We start from the raw sequence: 18,917 nt of genomic DNA, 5'->3' as shown, positions 1-18,917 counted from the left end.
TGCTATGCTGATGACACTCAATTATATATTTCATCACGACCAGATGAAAACACTAACTTATCTAAATTGACAGAATGTCTTAAAGATATAAAATGCTGGATGACGTGTAATTTCCTGCTATTAAATCCAGATAAAACGGAGGTATTACTTATTGGTCCTAAAAACTACCCACAAAATCTCTTACAATACAACTTTAATTTAGAAGGATGTCCTGTTACCTTATCGACTACAGTAAAAGACCTGGGTGTTATACTAGACCGCAACTTGTCTTTCGAAAATCATATTTCATATGTTACAAGAACTGCCTTTTTCCACCTTAGAAACATTGCTAAATTACGTAACATGCTATCTGTTTCCGATGCAGAAAAGTTAGTTCATGCATTCATGACCTCGAGACTAGATTACTGTAATGCTTTATTAGCTGGTTGTCCTGCATCCTCAATAAACAAGCTACAGTTAGTGCAAAATGCAGCCGCTAGAGTTCTTACTAGGTCAAGAAAATATGATCATATAACACCGATTTTATCATCTCTGCACTGGTTACCTATTAAGTTCCGTATCAATTACAAAGTACTACTACTGACCTATAAAGCCCTAAATGGTTTAGCTCCTGTGTATTTAATGGACCTTCTATCGCCCAGACTGATCTCATGAAATGGCGTATGTATGACACGCCAATTCGTATTTCCATTTTTGGCGTGCTATCAACACGCATAATCGCTTTTCAGCGTGTTTATCAACGCCTTTGACTTAACGTTATATTACTGTATTATGTATATATAAATATATGACCTACCCCAACCCCGTCCCTAAACCTACCCGTCACTGGGGTTAATACCATTTATGAGTCTTCTCCTACCATCCTAGGAAAAGAAATATCGCTCCACAGATGTAGATATAGATTTTGCTTCGTTTCGCTCGGACATTTAACGGCGTACACATACACGCGGAATCACTCGGACATTTAATGGCGTAGACATACACGCAAAAGATTTCGGCGTGGACATACACGCGGATAGCTGAAAATGCGTATAGATAACACGCCACTTGAATTGAAAGTGGCGTGTATGTTTACGCAAAGTCATGATGTCATGTTGTATCGCCCTACAATCCATCGCGTTCGTTAAGATCACTAAATTCGAGGCTTCTGGTCATTCCTAGGATATCTAAGTCCACTAAAGGAGGGAGGGCGTTCTCACATTTAGCTCCTAAACTCTGGAATAGCCTTCCTGATACTGTTCGTGGCTCAGACTCGCTCTCCCAGTTCAAAACTAGATTAAAGACGCATCTCTTTAGCCAAGCATTCACATAATGCTTACCTTCTATTGTTGAATCAGATCGAATGCATTAATACTATGAACAGCAGCTACGCTAATTATTTCCCATCTGCTTTTCTGCTGTTATCTCGGGACGCTAGTCCCGAGGTAAATAGCGTTCGTCAGCTCCAGTTTGTATCCAGACTCTCACGGAGACTTCAGATGCCCCAACACCTGCGATGAGACGACTCGACGCCTGTGAAGAGACGACTCAACGCCGGCGATATGTTATGCCCTAAATTAGTACATGATGACTAACTAACTATATTCTTCTATGTACATTTCTGAAATGCACTTTCTGTAAAGCTGCTTTGAAACAATATGTATTGTGAAAAGCGCTATACAAATAAATTTGAATTGAATTGAATTGAATAAAGTGTACTCAGCGGAAAGGAAAGGCCCGGAAAGAGACTTTGTGTGTTATAGATGCAAAGGAAATCATGCGCCCGAGGAATGCCGGTTTGTGAACGAACTCTGTCATAAATGTGGGAAGCGTGGACACATAAAACGAGCATGCAAGTCGAAGCAAGCTGGGGCTAGTTTACAGAAAGCACCGTTCAAAGGCCAAAGAGGGGAGAGAAAGGAAAAAGAGAAAGGTAGGAGGTCACATTTAGTCAAAGAGGAGGAAGTGAGTGAGGAAGAGGATGCAAGTGGTATCAATACAATTTACAGTGTATCACAAAACCTACCTAAAGTGGCTCCTATCACACCAAGTTAAAGGTGAATGGCATGGAAGTGGAGTTTGAAGTGGACACAGGATGTGGTGTCACAATCATCAGTAAGGAGCAATATTCTAAGCTATGGAAAAGAACAGACATGCCCGAGTGGAGATCATGCAAATTGAACTTGAAGACATATACAGGTGAGAAGATGGGGGTGCTGGGACAAGTCACAGGAAGAGTGACAGGCCAGGAAGTAGAAAAAAAACTGGCAATGGTCGTAGTAGAAGGGGCAGGACCAAATTTGTTGGGCCGTGGCTGGCTAAAAGACTTAGGGCTGCTGCCACAGCTGGTAAATAAAGTAACAACGACTCCAGCGCTAAAATTGTCAGGAGTTTTAGACCGGCACACTGAAGTGTTCAAAGAAGAGCTGGGACAGCTTAAAGGCACCACAGCGAACATTCATGTTAACCCCGAAGCACAGCCACGATTCTATAAGCCTCGACGTTTACCCTTTGCAGTAAAACCCCTGGTGGAGGCAGAGCTTCAAAGAATGGTGGAAGAGAAAATTATAGAACCAGTACAGTTTTCAGAATGGGCAGCACCCATTGTACCCGTGAAGAAGCCAGATGGCTCAATTCGAATTTGTGGGGATTACAAACTCACAGTAAACAGAGCATCCAGTGTGGAACAATATCCTATTCCTAAAGTGGACGATTTGTTTGCACAGTTAGCTGGAGGGCAGAAATTCTCAAAGCTGGACATGAGCCACGCGTATCAGCAGATCATGCTTGACCAAAGTGCCAAGAAATATGTCACTATCAATACACACAAAGGACTGTACACTTACTGTAGCCTACCATTCGGAGTAGCGTCGAGCCCAGCCATCTTCCAACGCACTATGGAAGGAATCTTGCAAAACATGCCACACGTCACAGTTTATTTGGATGACATTTTAGTCACAGGGACTAGTGAGGAAGAACATCTGAGAAACCTGGAAGAGGTATTGTCTCGGCTAGAAAGAAGTGGGCTGAGGTTGAAACGCAGCAAGTGTGAGTTCCTTGGAGAGGAGGTGGTATTTCTTGGCCACAAAATCAGTGCCGCAGGTGTGCATCCAGTCGCAGAAAAAGTCAAAGCGATCCAGGAAGCCCCCACACCGCAGTCTGTGAGTGAACTGAAGGCTTATTTAGGCCTGTTGAACTATTATCATAAGTTCCTGCCTAGTCTATCCACTTTGTTAGCACCATTACATGCACTGTTGAGGAAGGAGACAAAATGGGCATGGGGCTCTGAACAAAAAGAAGCCTTCGCAAAGTCAAAAAACCTTCTGCAGTCCTCAGCCATTCTAGTGCATTATGACATAAAGAAACCGATCATTCTGGCTTGTGACGCTTCCCCATACGGGGTTGGAGCCGTGTTGTCGCACATGATGGAGGATGGCACAGAGCGGCCGATCGGATTTGTGTCACGAACACTGAATGCAGCTGAGAAGAATTACTCCCAATTAGAGAAGGAAGGTCTAGCTGTCGTTTTTGGAGTAAAGAAATTCCACACATACTTGTATGGGAGGCAGTTCACCATTGTAACGGATCACAAACCGTTGATTTCATTATTTAATGAACTGCGAGAAGTGCCACAAATGGCATCGCCACGTACAGAGATGGGCTGTGACACTGTGTGGATATGAATACACCATTGTATACAAAGCTGGCAAGGAACATCAAAATGCGGATGGACTAAGCAGACTGCCGTTAACGGAGAAAGGAATAGAGACTCAAGAGGAGGAAGAAAGAGTACTTTTGCTTGAAGAAAATGATGTGCCCCTTGTCAAAGCAGAACAAGTGAGAAAACAGACAAAGATGCAGTTTTAACTCGAGTGAGAGAGTATGTGCTCAGAGGATGGCCAAAGAGAATGGACGAGTCCGTTTTTGGAGCATATACTAAGAAACGAGATGAACTCAGTGTACAGGGAGGTTGTGTTCTGTGGGGAGCAGAAACAATTACACATCAATCACCCTGGAATAACCCGAATGAAAGGTTTGGCACGAAGTTACATGTGGTGGCCACAGATGGACGCGGAAATAGAAGGCATGGTAAAAACTTGTGCCACATGTCAAGAGAATAGGAATTCTCCCCCCTGTGCACCTTTACATCCATAGGAGATGCCAAACCTGCCATGGAGACGAATCCACATTGATTATGCTGGTCCGTGGCTAGGGAGAATGTTCTTAATCTTAGTGGATGCCTACTCTAAATGGCTAGAGGTGTACCCGTTACATAAGTCTACCTCTACTGTAACCATTCAATGCCTGAGACAAAGTTTCAGCCAACATGGGATACCTGAAATGGTGGTGTCGGATAATGGCAGCAGTTTCACAAGTGCAGAGTTCCAAGAGTTTATGACCCGAAATGGCATCAAACACATCACCACAGCACCGTATCACGCAGCGTCTAATGGACTGGCTGAACGGGCGGTGCAGACGTTCAAAAGTCTGATGAAAAAGAGCACAGGAGATTCCATTGAGACAAAGCTTGCTAGAGCATTGTTCAGTTACAGGATCACACCACAGTCGACTACTGGGAAATCTCCTGCGGAACTGTTGTGTGGAAGAAAGCTAAGGTCTACCTTGGATCTCATCCATCCTGATTTTAAAAGTCAAGTGCAGGAAAAACAGATGAAACAAAAATTTTACCATGATCGACATGCTAGGGAGAGACTTGTGACTGAAGGTGACCAAGTGTACACTAAGAACTTTGGATCAGGGCCTATCTGGGTTCCTGGGACAGTTCAGAAACAGACGGGACCGGTGTCTTGTACGGTTGCACTTGGAAATGGCCAGATAGTGCGCAGGCACATAGATCAAGTGAGGAACAGGCATGTTGGGCCTACAGAGGAAACTCTGGTGTTGGAGGAACAATCAGGGAAAGAGGGGGAAGAGTTAACATCAATCGTGGGTGTCACAATCTCCAAAGACACTAATGTGGAGCAGACAGAGGAAACGACCAAGGAGGTGTTAAGGTCAGAAAATCCTGTGGTGAAAGACAATGTAGAGTTAAGGAGGTCGACGAGACCGAAGAAGACTCCGAGATACTTACAGGATTTTGAGTAGTTAGAAGTGAGTTCCCCAGCCACAGGGCAAGAATGCGTCCTGGAACTCACTGGGACGGAGGTAGTCCACCCAAAGTCCCTAGTTTATGTTGTAAATGCACACATGTTATGGTTTTGTGTGGTTTTCTTGCATATTACTACTTGGTCAAATTTACAAAAGTTATAAACGTGATATATTGTAAAGAGTAATGTAAATACTATTGGAAGCTAGTGTTATCTGGGAAACGGGGATGTAGTAAATGGGATGCTATAGTCAAGGTTGTCCAGTAGAGGGCGGCATGGGTTTGCATATGGGTTACCTCTGGTGATGCACGGTATAGAGAGCAGTGGGTGTGTTAGTCTGTGATCTGCTGAGCCGGTGTTAAGAGGCACGTTGTCCGCTCCCCAGCTAGAATTTTTTTGTTCTAAAAATGTTCTGAGAACATTACCATGCATTGTTCTAATAATGTTTTCAGCGGGTAGTTTTCTTTTTGTTCCCAGAATGTTCTCTTAAAAGTTCTAATAACATTCTTTAAAAACATTCTAAAAATGTTTAATGCTAACATTGTTAGAACATTATTCCCTAATGTTCTTATAACATTTTCAGCGGGTAGTTTTCTTTTTGTTCCCAGAATGTTCTCTTAAAAGTTCTAATAACATTCTGTAAAAACATTCTAAAAATGTTTAATGCTAACATTGTTAGAACATTATTCCCTAATGTTCTTATAACATTTTCAGCGGGTAGTTTTATTTTTGTTCCCAGAATGATCTCTTAAAAGATGGCATAACATTCTCTAAGAACACTCTAAAAATGTTTTGTGATGACCTTCTATAAAGGTTTAATCATAACACTTTTAGAACATTACATCCCCTAACATTCTTATAAAGTTTTTAGCCGGAAGTTTTATTTTTGTTCCCAAAATGTTGTCTTAAACAAAAAAAATGCTTAGCTATAACATTGTTAAAACATACAATTTTATTAATCTCAAAATTAAAACATCAAAATCTAACAGGTTTATAAATGGCATCCACATAAATTATTAGAAGTTCTGCGTACAGTAAATGCCCAACATTACATGAAGAACTCAGTAAAGTCACTCATGCGTCTTGACTGCTGTGTTTGCTCAGAGCGCTCATCATCAGTCTTTGCTTGTCTTGGTTCTTCAGAAGAGTAATCCAGTCATCTGTATTAAGATTAGGTGTTCTACTGTTCTTCTCTTCTAGTTGTCGCTGCTCGCCCAGTTAGCAGCATTGAGCTCTGTTCTCTGTGTGCATGGTAGTTTTTCCTCATAGCCTATACAAGAAGATCATGCAAAAGTGTAAACAGAAAGAATACAAATACATACATATTAAGATCACAAGCAATATTGACATTGACAACTTTCAAAATTAGCCAGCCTAATTAGTAATCAGAAATTATGTAAAGACTAATTTATTTAAAGTATAAATATGATACCTTATGAGTATCTTTTTTTTCTGTAATTTAAAACATATACTTAATCCATTATATACATGTTAATAACACAACTAGAGGCTAAATTATGTGAACAAACTATGATGTTGGCTTGAGAAGCCTGAACCTCGAACCAAGACTGGAACTCAGGTCGCCCTGAGCACAGCTCCAGCATCACAGCGCTCGTTGCCCACTGGGCTATTGATTAATTCAAAAGGCTGATCCATCAGCAATGAAACATTTAATTTTATTAAATAATTAATTCAAGTTAAGACAAATTAGTTGGACAGCAGCAATTAACATTTTGTCAAAAAATCATGATTCTCAATTTACCAGAATCATGCAACTTTATTCTTTTATTATATTAATTTGAATATTTGTATTAATTTGTAAAAAAAATAAAAATAAAAAATATATATATGTATGTAATTGTATTTTATAATACTGTCACATCTTACATTTGCTCTGATGTTCTGAGTTACCAGCAAGTAACTGATCAACCTTGTAATGTATACCCTTTCTCATTAATTGGCATACATTTTTTTCCCCCAGCTTTTTTAAAGTTTGATGTCCCAAATGTACCCGACAATGTGAAGGTTGTTGATGAATCGGGGACTGAGGTGGATGAGGATGTTTTTGAGGATCTAGTTAAAGATCCCTCGGTTGGTGTTCTCACCATAAAACATGGTGCAGGTTTGCAAATTTTTTTATTTACTTTCTATAAATTTTCTCAGTGCTTGCTTATTAGTATCATAAAGATTTTGACCACCCTATATTCAACTAGACTTGGAATCTGCCTCTCCACAAGCCTCTCCTGTGCAGTTAAATGTGTCACTGTCTTCATCAATCGACTCCACTGACTCACAGGATACAGTAATAATTGAAGAAAGCTCTTCAAGTAAAAGAACGAGACTAGATGATGAAGCTAAAAAGGTGGGCATCAAAGTAGTTCTTTATACATTTTGGGGGGGTTGGGGAAAGACTGTTAAAATTCATCAATCTGAAATAATAGCCTTTTTTTTATTACATATTTTTTTTCAGGTAATGTTTTGTACTTTAACATGCCATATTTATGTTTTTTTTTTAAGTTGGTGGAATCCATTCTTGTCCATAAACCTGGTGGAGAGCATATAATAAATGAATACAACCGATTTAAGACTTTGGGAGATGAAACGAGGAGGAAAATGGTGAACATCCTGGCAGCTGACATGACAGAAAAGAATGGGTAATCTGCATATCTTTAACTGGTGTATATGGTCTCTCAATGTAGTTCCATAATTTGTTTTTTTTTTAACCTGTGCTAAAGATAGATTATTTATTTATTATACAGTACATCACCACCAAGGCAGGTTAAAGAAAAATATGCCAGAGGAATTGTCTCTTTGTTCCCTTACCTCAGTGACCCCTTGTCCAAAAAAGGCTATGTAAGTATCACACCATTTTTGAATTTTAATTCTGTGTTGACATGTCTTAAATGCTGATGATCACACACAATACAGGTGGTGTATTTTGCTCTTGAATTAAGACTTTTTCTCTTTATGTATTTTTGTCTTTCTAAGGAGCATTACTATGATGGTGAGAGTGGCACTGGGTACTTGGCATGGAGAATCAAAACTATACAAAGAGGCCTGGCTAAAGAACGAAGAGCATCATTTGATGGTACAAAATGAAATTCAGAAATCACCCTTTTTGCTTTTTTTTTCCATAGCTCATTATGCCATCTATCACAGTTTGGAGTTTTGTTGCTATTGAGTTGCCTTAACTGACATTTTAATTTGTATAAAGATGAACATCTTTTACTTTTTTTTTTTTTTTTTTTTACTCCATTCTTCTTTCTTTTCGGTAGGAAGTGGTTCATCCCAGTCATTCTGCTCAGCTGAGATTTCACGAAGGAGAGCTTTTCCCTGCATTGTTATAGGAGCCACAAATCCTAAAGGGTCAAACAAACTGTTGACTGTGGCCAAAACACCTCTCTTAGTGTATGGTCTATCCTCTTGAGACACTTTGAATGTGAAACTGTCTGTTTCCAGGTTCCACAAGACCCCCAAGCTGCGCTGTAAGGGAGATCATCTGACGTGAGGTCCAAATCCTTCAGATCCTTGGCCCTCTCATCAGCTGGAAAAGCTTCCATAACCTTGTGACTGTTGGATGCTATCTTGTGCAATTTCAGGTTGGAGTCAGCTAGCATCTTCTGTGATCTTGTTAGGATGTCAATTGCTTCTTCAGGGGTTGGTGCAGATGCAAGTCCATCATCAACATAAAAATGTCTTACAACAAACTGCTTGGCATCAGCGCCATGTTCTCTCTCACCCTCTGCTGCAGCGCGCCTCATGCAATAAATAGCCACGGCTGGTGAGGGGCTATTTCCAAATACATGGACCTTCATTCTGTAGTCCCTCACCTTCTTGCTGAGATTGTTCTCTTCATACCAAAGGAACCTGAGGTAGTCTCTGTGGTCTTCGTATACAACAAAACTGAAGGGTTGGTCAAAATCCCTTGCCTCTTCAAATACATATATAATCATATATCCTTTTGAATGGTTATATACTTCCTTTATAAAAATCAATAATCAAATATATTCATTATCACATAATAATTTTTATATTCTTTGTGCTTGTGAAATTATATTTTCTTAAATGCATGTGATCTAAATAACCAGTTTCTTTTAGGTGCATTCCAATCTTACTTTGAGATTGCACGTAGTACACGCAGGACACGAAGGCCACGTAACCCACAAGGCCGTTTGTCTCTTTCTCTGGTATCAGTAGAGGGTCCTAAAGGCAGCGTGGACACATATGATTCTTCGCTGGACATATGGTCAAGCTATATTGAGTGTTACTATCAAACTTTAATTGTTGTATTAAAATGTATTCCTTCCAGTATATTTCCTTCCTTGGGAGTAAATGCCAGTGATCTGTTTTTCTCCCAAACGAGTGAATGTTTTAGCATTATGTTTTGGTATACTTAACTGATAATAAGGAGCTCAGACTCTCTTCAGCCTTGATGGGAGCTGTTATTTGCTAGTGTCTGTTATTTGTGTGTGTGTGCGTATGACATTCTATGTAGGTTCTGGACGGTCGGACCAGACACCCCGGCGCCCTTCTCTAACCTGCGAGGCCACCACAGACCTAAATCCAATGAGTGGACGACAACTATCGTGACTAATGGCGATAGGCACCCCTATCTCCTCACATGTGTTAAATTGTTTAGGCTTTCATGTTTCTTAGCCAATGAGAATCATTCAACCTGTAAGCAATGACGTAGCTTAGACCTTGGAAATGGTATAACTGCTGTGATCTTTGTAACTGTAAGCGGGGCGGCCTACGAACTCTTGTGTGAGTCTTGAAGCTGACTTCTGCTGATGAAAATGCAAACTATCTTCAGTAAAACTTTTCTTTAATTTTTTATAATTCTGACTCCGGGTCTTCATTCTTCATATCTGGTTCTGGGTCTTTGACTGTATACCCCTAACAAAACAATAAAACATTTGCTGTATATCAGCTGTGAATGCAATGGATTCTTTTCTGAAACGTAGAAGAACCCCCAAAAGGCTGTTATTCAAATCAGGACCACTAAGCAGCACTTTGTTTAAGGACACTCCTTCATATTCAGCACTTGAATCAAATACCACTCTTAGCTGGTCAGGTTTCTTAGGGTGATATACGCCAAATGAAGGTAAGTACCAGTGTTCTTTATGTTTCTTCAGTGGAGGAGCAGGCTCTGAATGCTCGTTTTCTAACATTTTCTGCATGAAGTCAATGTACTGCTTCTTCATGTCAGGTTTTCTGTCCAGTGTTTTCCTGAGAGAATAAAGACGCGTCATTGCTTGCTCTGTTACTTGGAAGGCACTGTCTGGTGGAGCGAAATGGTAATGGCGCCACCCAGCTGTTTGCTTCATTTTGATAGACTTCTCTGTCCATCAAATCAAGAAAAACCTGATCATCCACTGAAAACGCTGATTTTTCATCTTCTCTGGTTCTTTCAAAAACAGCAGATCCCAACATGTCTATACTACCACTATGGCACTCTTACTGTGTACAAGAGGCCGGAGAACAGCCGAGATGTGATGACTGACTGAGACTCTCCTTCACTAAGATTTTGTTTGGGCATGGGCTAAGAAAAGATGTGCGGCCGTTACTGAGCACATGTGTTTTCAGGACATTAACACTTGATGGCTTGTGAGTTGTTCCTAGGCAGATGTCGCCCACGATGACCCATCCCAGGTCCAGCCTTTGCGCATAAGGAGCACTGTGGGGTCCGTTAATTTGCTCTCTGACCTTGTGCACCCGCAGGATATCTCTTCCCAAGAGTATGAGGATGGGAGCGTCTGGATCCACAGGAGGAATCCTCTCAGCAACTCGCTGCAGGTGGGGATGACAACGTGCCACCTTAGGAGATGGGATCTCTGTGCGGTCATCAGGAATCATGTCACATTCAATTAAACTTGGTAGTGATAGTTGTATTTTGCCATCCATGGATTCGATCATCAAGTTTATAGCTCTTCTGCCCATTGCTTTGGTTACCCCTGAACAAGTTTTCAGTGTGTATGGGTCTGATGTGGTTGTTATGTTAAAAAGATTAAAGAATTCTGATTTAGCGAGTGACTTATTACTCTGTTCGTCTAACACCGCATACATTTTCTTTGCTTCCTCTCTTCTTCCAGCAGGATACACTATCACTGGACTGATTTTGGAGCAGGAATGTAGACCATCTGAATTGCCGCATATCTCTGTGCATTTGGATGTCACTGGTGTCAAAGCATTTCCATTCACCTCCCTGCCATCATCTTTGTCAGCTTCTTGGCTCCCTGTTGTAGTGGGTGGAGGACCAGGATGCAGTGCTGAGACGTGTTTCTCACTGTTACACTCTAGACATTTAAGTGTCACTCTGCAGTCTTTTGCCATATGCTGTACTGACCCACAACATCTGAAACAAATACGGTTCTCTTTCAGAAATGATTTTCTTTCATCAATATGTTTAGCTCTGAAGCTCCTGCATTTTTTTAGTGGGTGGGGCTTTTTATGTATGGGACATAACTTATCAGGACTTTCCATAATGTTCTCACCAGAGCTACACTGGATAGTCATAGAATCTTGTGGAACTTCTGTTTTGTGCACAGTTACAGAAGCTCTGTTGCCACTTCTTGTGTATTTCTCAGTTTTCAAGCTCTGGGTGCTGGAGGATGTAAAGGCAAAACTGGGGTCGTTTTTCACTCGTGCCTGTTGTCTTACAAAGCTGGAGAAGAAACGAAAAGGTGGGAATGCGACTCCATTGTCATCCTTATATTTGGATCCTGTGGCAACCCATCTCTCTTGCAAGCTGTAAGGTAATTTCTCCACGATGGGATTTACTCCACGAGCTGTGTCCAAATATGACAGGCCAGGTAAATATCCTCCCTCTTTTGCACACTCTATCTCCTGAAGAATGTCACCTAACTCCCTTAGCCTGACATTATCTCTGTTGGTGAGTTTAGGGAAATCTTCAACCTTTTTCAGCAGAGCATGTTCTACTGCTTCTGATGACCCATAACATTCTTCTAGTCTTTGCCAGACTAAGTTGAGTGCTGCTGTTGGGTTGAACACATGTACAGAGCGAATGCTCTTTGCCTGCTCTGCAGACTCCTCACCAAGCCATTTAGTTATCAAATCCAGTTCTTCCCTCGATGAAAGGTTGAGATCTTGGATGGCACTTTGGAATGATGCCTTCCATGCCCAGTAATTCTCAGGGCGGTCGTCAAATTTCAGGAGACCTGCACTCAACATTTCCCTGCGAATAAGGTATTTTGTTACGTCTTGCACACCTTGAGTGTCGGATAAAGGCTTCCCTTGAGGATGAAATGACTCTCTTGCAGGTTCTTTCTTTCTAACTAATCTATCTTCTTTCTTTCTAAATAATCTATCTATCTTTTATCTTTCTAACTAATCTATCTTTCTTTCTAACTAATCTGTTTTTTTCTTTCTAACTAATCTTTCTTTCTTTCTTTCTAACTAATCTATCTTTCTTTCTAACTAATCTATCCATCTTTCTTTCTAACTAATCTATCGTTCTTTCTTTCTATCTAATCTATCTATCTTTCTTTCTAACTAATCTTTCTTTCTTTCTAACTAATCTATCTTTCTAACTAATCTATCTTTCTTTCTCACTAATCTATCTTTTTTTCATTCTAACAAATCTATCTATCTTTCTTTCTAACTAATCTATCTTTCTTTTTTCTAACTAATCTTTCTTTCTTTCTAACCAATCTATCTATCTTTCTTTCTAACTAATATTTCTTTCTAACTAATCTATCTTTCTTTCTAACTAATCTATCTTTCTTTCTTACTAATCTTTCTTTCTTTCTAACTAATCTATCTTCTTTCTTTCTTTCTTTCTTTCTTTCTTTCTTTCTAACTAATCTTTCTTCTTTCTTTCTTTCTAACTAATCTTTCTTCTTTCTTTCTTTCTAATCTTTCTTCTTTCTTACTTTCTAACTAATCTTTCTTCTTTCTTTCTTTCTTTCTTTCTTTCTTTCTTTCTTTCTTTCTTTCTAACTAATATTTCTTCTTTCTTTCTTTCTTTCTTTCTTTCTAACTAATCTTTCTTCTTTCTTTCTTTCTTTCTTTCTAACTAATCTTTCTTCTTTCTTTCTTTCTAACTAATCTTTCTTCTTTCTTTCTTTCTTTCTCTCTTTCTAACTAATCTTTCTTCCTTTTTTTAGCTAATCTTTCTTTCTAACTAATCTTTCTTCTTTTTTTCTTTCTTTCTTTCTTTCTAACTAATCTTTCTTCTTTTTTTCTTTCTTTCTTTCTTTCTAACTAATCTTTCTTTCTTTCTTTCTTTCTTTCTTTCTTTCTAGCTAATCTTTCTTCTTTCTTTCTTTCTAACTAATCTTTCTTTCTTTCTTTCTTTCTTTCTAGCTAATCTTTCTTCTTTCTTTCTTTCTAACTAATCTTTCTTTCTTTCTTTCTTTCTTTCTTTCTTTCTTTCTAGCTAATCTTTCTTCTTTCTTTCTTTCTAACTAATCTTTCTTTCTTTCTAGCTAATCTTTCTTCTTTCTTTCTTTCTAACTAATCTTTCTTCTTTCTTTCTTTCTTTCTTTCTTTCTTTCTTTCTTTCTTTCTTTCTAATTAATTTTTCTTTCTTTCTTTCTTTCTTTCTTTCTTTCTTTCTTTCTTTCTAACTAATCTTTCTTCTTTCTTTCTTTCTTTCTTTCTAACTAATCTTTCTTCTTTCTTTCTTTCTTTCTTTCTTTCTTTCTTTCTTTCTTTCTTTCTTTCTTTCTTTCTTTCTTTCTTTCTTTCTTTCTAGCTAATCTTTCTTCTTTCTTTCTTTCTTTCTAACTAATATTTCGTCTTTCTTTCTAACTAATATTTCTTCTTTCTTTCTTTCTTTCTTTCTTTTTAACTAATCTTCTTTCTTTCTTTCTAACTAATCTTTCTTCTTTCTTTCTTTCTTTCTTTCTTTCTTTCTTTCTTTCTTTCTTTCTAACTAATCTTTCTTCTTTCTTTCTTTCTTTCTTTCTAACTAATCTTTCTTTCTTTCTTTCTTTCTAACTAATCTTTCTTCTTTCTTTCTGTCTTTCTTTCTTTCTTTCTTTCTTTCTAGCTAATCTTTCTTCTTTCTTTCTTTCTTTCTTTCTTTCTAACTAATCTTTCTTCTTTCTTTCTTTCTTTCTTTCTTTCTTTCTAACTAATCTTTCTTCTTTCTTTCTTTCTTTCTTTCTTTCTTTCTTTCTTTCTAACTAATCTTTCTTCTTTCTTTCTTTCTTTCTTTCTTTCTTTCTAACTAATCTTTCTTCTTTCTTTCTGTCTTTCTTTCTTTCTTTCTAGCTAATCTTTCTTCTTTCTTTCTAACTAATCTTTCTTCTTTCTTTCTTTCTTTCTTTCTTTCTTTCTTTCTTTCTTTCTTTCTTTCTTTCTTTCTAACTAATCTTTCTTCTTTCTTTCTTTCTTTCTTTCTTTCTAACTAATCTTTCTTCTTTCTTTCTTTCTTTCTTTCTTTCTTTCTAACTAATCTTTCTTTCTTTCTTTTTAACTAATCTTTCTTCTTTCTTTCTTTCTTTCTTTCTTTCTAATCTTTCTTCTTTCTTTCTTTCTTTCTTTCTAACTAATCTTTCTTTCTTTCTTTCTTTCTAACTAATCTTTCTTTCTTTCTTTCTTTCTTTCTAGCTAATCTTTCTTCTTTCTTTCTTTCTAACTAATCTTTCTTTCTTTCTTTCTTTCTTTCTTTCTAGCTAATCTTTCTTCTTTCTTTCTTTCTAACTAATCTTTCTTTCTTTCTAGCTAATCTTTCTTCTTTCTTTCTTTCTAACTAATCTTTCTTCTTTCTTTCTTTCTTTCTTTCTTTCTTTCTTTCTTTCTTTCTTTCAAATTCATTTTTCTTTCTTTCTTTCTTTCTTTCTTTCTAACTAATCTTTCTTCTTTCTTTCTTTCTTTCTAACTAATCTTTCTTCTTTCTTTCTTTCTTTCTTTCTTTCTTTCTTTCTTTCTTTCTTTCTAACTAATCTTTCTTCTTTCTTTCTTTCTTTCTTTCTTTCTTTCTAACTAATCTTTCTTTCTTTTTAACTAATCTTTCTTCTTTCTTTCTTTCTTTCTTTCTTTCTTTCTTTCTTTCTTTCTTTCTTTTTTTCTTTCTAATCTTTCTTCTTTCTTTCTTTCTTTCTTTCTAACTAATCTTTCTTTCTTTCTTTCTTTCTTTCTTTCTAGCTAATCTTTCTTCTTTCTTTCTTTCTTTCTTTCTTTCTAACTAACATTTCTTCTTTCTTTCTTTCTTTCTTTCTTTATATCTTTTTTAAACTAATCTTTCTTTCTTTCTTTCTAACTAATCTTTCTTTCTTTCTTTCTAACTAATCTTTCTTTCTTTCTAACTAATCTTTCTTTCAGTGAAACCAATCCTTCTGTCTATCTAACTAATCTTTCTTTTCTTTTCTAACTAATCAATCTATCCGACTTCAAACTACTTTAAACTTCTTCAAACTCTCTGGTCCGGCTTTCTCAAGCCAACTTAAAGTTTGTCTCATCAAACTTTTTTTCTAGTTCTTCTTCTTCTTCTTCTTCTTCTTCTTCTTCTTCTTCTTCTTCTTCTTCTTCTTCTTCTTCTTATTTTTCTTACCCAAAAAATTCTGACTGCTACTCCTCCTAGAGTTTTAACTCTACAAACTCCAAACTCGGGTCAGACCTTCAGACTGTTCTGACTCGAGTTGCTATATCTTTTCAGACTGATTTGACTTTCAGATTTCTTAAAAATTAATATTAAAAATCATAAAAATCCCATTGACTTTCATTGCAAAGTAGTCCCATTAGTGTACAACACAAACTCAAATCTAAACTCCCTGAAGCCCTAGACTCAATTAAACTACCATTCTATATGTACTAATGAACTTATCTATCTAACTATCTATCTAACTATCTATCTATCTATCTATCTATCTATCTATCTATCTATCTATCTATCTATCTATCTATCTATCTATCTATCTCTCTTTTTAACTAATCTTTCATTCTTTCTAACTAATCTTTCATTCTTTCTAACTAATCTTTCTTTCTTTCTAACTAATCTTTCTTTCTTCTAACTAATCTTTCATTCTTTCTAACTAATCTTTCTTTCTTTCTAACTAATCTTTCTTTCTTCTAACTAATCTTTTTCTTTCTAACTAATCTATCTTTCTTTCTAACTAACCTTTCTTTCTTCTAACTAATCTATCTTTCTTTCTAACTAATCTATCTTTCTTTCTAACTAATCTATCTTTCTTTCTAACTAATCTATCTTTCTTTCTAACTAATCTTTCTTTCTTCTAACTAATCTATCTTTCTTTCTAACATTCTAACTAATCTTTCTTTCTTTCTAACTAATCTATCTTTCTTTCTAACTAATCTTTCTTTCTTTGTAACTAATCTATCTTTCTTTCTAACTAATCTTTCTTTCTTCTAACTAATCTATCTTTCTTTCTAACTTTCTAACTAATCTATCTTTCTTTCTAACTAATCTTTCTTTCTTTCTAACTAATCTTTCTTTCTTTCTTTCTTTCTTTCTAACTAATCTATCTTTCTTTCTAACTTATCTTTCTTTTTTATTTCTAACTAATCTCTTTCTTTCTAACTAATCTATCTTTCTTTCTAACTAATCTATCTTTCTTTCTAACTAATCTATCTTTCTTTCTAACTAATCTTTCTTTCTTTCTAACTAATCTTTCTTTCTTTCTTTCTAACTAATCTATCTTTCTTTCTAACGTATCTTTCTTTTTTATTTCTAACTAATCTCTTTCTTTCTAACTAATCTATCTTTCTTTCTAACTAATCTATCTTTCTTTCTAACTAATCTATCTTTCTTTCTAACTAATCTTTCTTTCTTTCTAACTAATCTATCTTTCTTTCTAACTTATCTTTCTTTTTTATTTCTAACTAATCTCTTTCTTTCTAACTAATCTCTTTCTTTCTAACTAATCTATCTTTCTTTCTAACTAATCTTTCTTTCTTTCTTACTAATCTATCTTTCTTTCTAACTAATCTATCCATCTTTCTTTCTAACTAATCTATCGTTCTTTCTTTCTATCTAATCTATCTATCTTTCTTTCTAACTAATCTTTCTTTCTTTCTAACTAATCTATCTTTCTTTCTAACTAATCTATCTTTCTTTCTCACTAATCTATCTTTTTTTCATTCTAACAAATCTATCTATCTTTCTTTCTAACTAATCTATCTTCTTTCTTTCTTTCTTTCTTTCTAACTAATCTTTCTTCTTTCTTTCTTTCTTTCTTTCTTTCTTTCTTTCTTTCTAACTAATCTTTCTTTCTTTCTTTCTAACTAATCTTTCTTCTTTCTTTCTGTCTTTCTTTCTTTCTTTCTAGCTAATCTTTCTTCTTTCTTTCTAACTAATCTTTCTTCTTTCTTTCTTTCTTTCTTTCTTTCTTTCTTTCTAACTAATCTTTCTTCTTTCTTTCTTTCTTTCTTTCTTTCTTTCTTTCTTTCTTTCTAACTAATCTTTCTTCTTTCTTTCTTTCTTTCTTTCTTTCTAACTAATCTTTCTTTCTTTCTTTCTAACTAATTTTTCTTCTTTCTTTCTTTCTTTCTAGCTAATCTTTCTTCTTTCTTTCTAACTAATCTTTCTTCTTTCTTTCTTTCTTTCTTTCTTTCTTTCTTTCTTTCTTTCTTTCTTTCTTTCTTCTTTCTTAGTGCTTTACGCTTTTTAACTAACTCTGGTTACCGTACTCCTCATTGTACGCTGTATGAACTGGCAGGCTGGACGTCACTAAGTCTACGTAGACAACTTCATTTGCATATTTTTCTATAGAAAGCCGTGTTGGGTAAATTGCCGGCATATTTATGTAATCTCCTTAAAAAGAATTCCAGCAGTTTTCATCTCCGTTCCACCAGATGGCTCTCTTACCAGGTTCCAAGGGTTTTTACTGAGCTGGGAAAAAAAGCCTTCTCTTACTTTGCACCATGGTCCTGGAATAATTTGCAAGATTTGCTACATCTAAATGATCTAGTCCCATTAAACAAATTTAAGGCCATGTTAAAATGCCATATAACTCAAAAATGTAACTGCCATATGTGACCTGTTCTTTTTTTTTTTTTTTTTATGTGTGATGTTTGTTTGTTTTTGATTATGTTGTATTTGTATTTAAATTGTAACTGGTGTGCCGTCTTGGCCAGGTCTCCCTCGGAAAAGAGACTTCAGTCTCAAGGGACTTCCTGGTTAAATAAAGGTTAAATAAAAATAAAAAGCCCTGGAAAAAGCTGTTGAATTAGGACATCAGGAAATTGTGCTGACATGTGACTCAGAATATGTAGCAGATGGTTTGAACAAGGAATTAGAGATATGGAAAGCCAACGGTTTCCACAATGCCCGTAATAAACCTATGCCACAGAGAACAATGGGAGAAAATAGCTGATCTCATCCAGAAAGTAACGGTACATTGTTATCACCAAGTTAGTCACACCAAACAAGAAAGTGATAGACAAAACGCACTATTTAGGAATGGAATGGATGAGAGAAACTACACTCTTAAAAGAAATGGTTCTACTTAGAACCAGAAATGGTTCTATCACCCGCTTCATATATGGAACTCCAAAATGGTTCTATATAGAACCATTTTAATAGGTTCCATAAAAAGAACCCCCAATGGTTCTTTAAATCCAAGTTAGATGGTTCTATTTAGAACCATTTAAGGGTTCTATATTATTAAACCAGTTAATTATATGAATACAAAAATAACCAATCCAGAAAATTCCAAAAGTTTAAATTTATTCAATTGATTATACAAACATATTAGTGTCATACTTAAAATTGCACATCCGTATACTGTGTTATACAGCAAAACTTTTTTTTACATTTAAGATGTTAAATTACATTCAACCATTTAGTTTGAATTATTTAATTTAAGCATTTTCACTTAGCAATAAGCATACATAAGCTTGTTT

The 18,917-nt window shown here is 36.2% G+C and overlaps 1 protein-coding gene and 2 long non-coding RNA genes across 3 annotated transcripts; 2 read left to right on the top strand and 1 right to left on the bottom strand.

Annotated features, from left to right (window-relative positions):
* Nucleotides 1-3,986: 3,986 nt before the first annotated feature.
* LOC130076548 (uncharacterized protein K02A2.6-like) lies at nucleotides 3,987-5,085 on the top strand. The gene has a single exon (XM_056241666.1). It carries the CDS (start codon nucleotides 4,138-4,140, stop codon nucleotides 5,083-5,085), a length of 948 nt encoding a protein of 315 aa, XP_056097641.1. The 5' UTR covers nucleotides 3,987-4,137.
* A 2,261-nt stretch (nucleotides 5,086-7,346) lies between these two features.
* LOC130076559 (uncharacterized) lies at nucleotides 7,347-8,172 on the top strand. Its single transcript, XR_008805664.1, has 4 exons — nucleotides 7,347-7,449; nucleotides 7,605-7,741; nucleotides 7,847-7,940; nucleotides 8,076-8,172. It is a non-coding gene; the product is annotated as an uncharacterized LOC130076559 (long non-coding RNA).
* Nucleotides 8,173-12,513: 4,341 nt separating this feature from the next.
* On the bottom strand, nucleotides 12,514-17,096 carry LOC130076552 (uncharacterized). Its single transcript, XR_008805662.1, has 2 exons — nucleotides 16,977-17,096; nucleotides 12,514-12,608 (listed from the first exon to the last, which is right to left on the bottom strand). It is a non-coding gene; the product is annotated as an uncharacterized LOC130076552 (long non-coding RNA).
* Nucleotides 17,097-18,917: the final 1,821 nt, after the last annotated feature.

Source organism: Rhinichthys klamathensis, unplaced genomic scaffold, assembly GCF_029890125.1.
Source record: "Rhinichthys klamathensis goyatoka isolate OS25496 unplaced genomic scaffold, OSU_Roscu_1.1 h1tg000661l_1, whole genome shotgun sequence".
NCBI lineage: Eukaryota > Metazoa > Chordata > Actinopteri > Cypriniformes > Leuciscidae > Rhinichthys > Rhinichthys klamathensis.
This window is presented reverse-complemented; position numbering and strand designations above follow the sequence as displayed.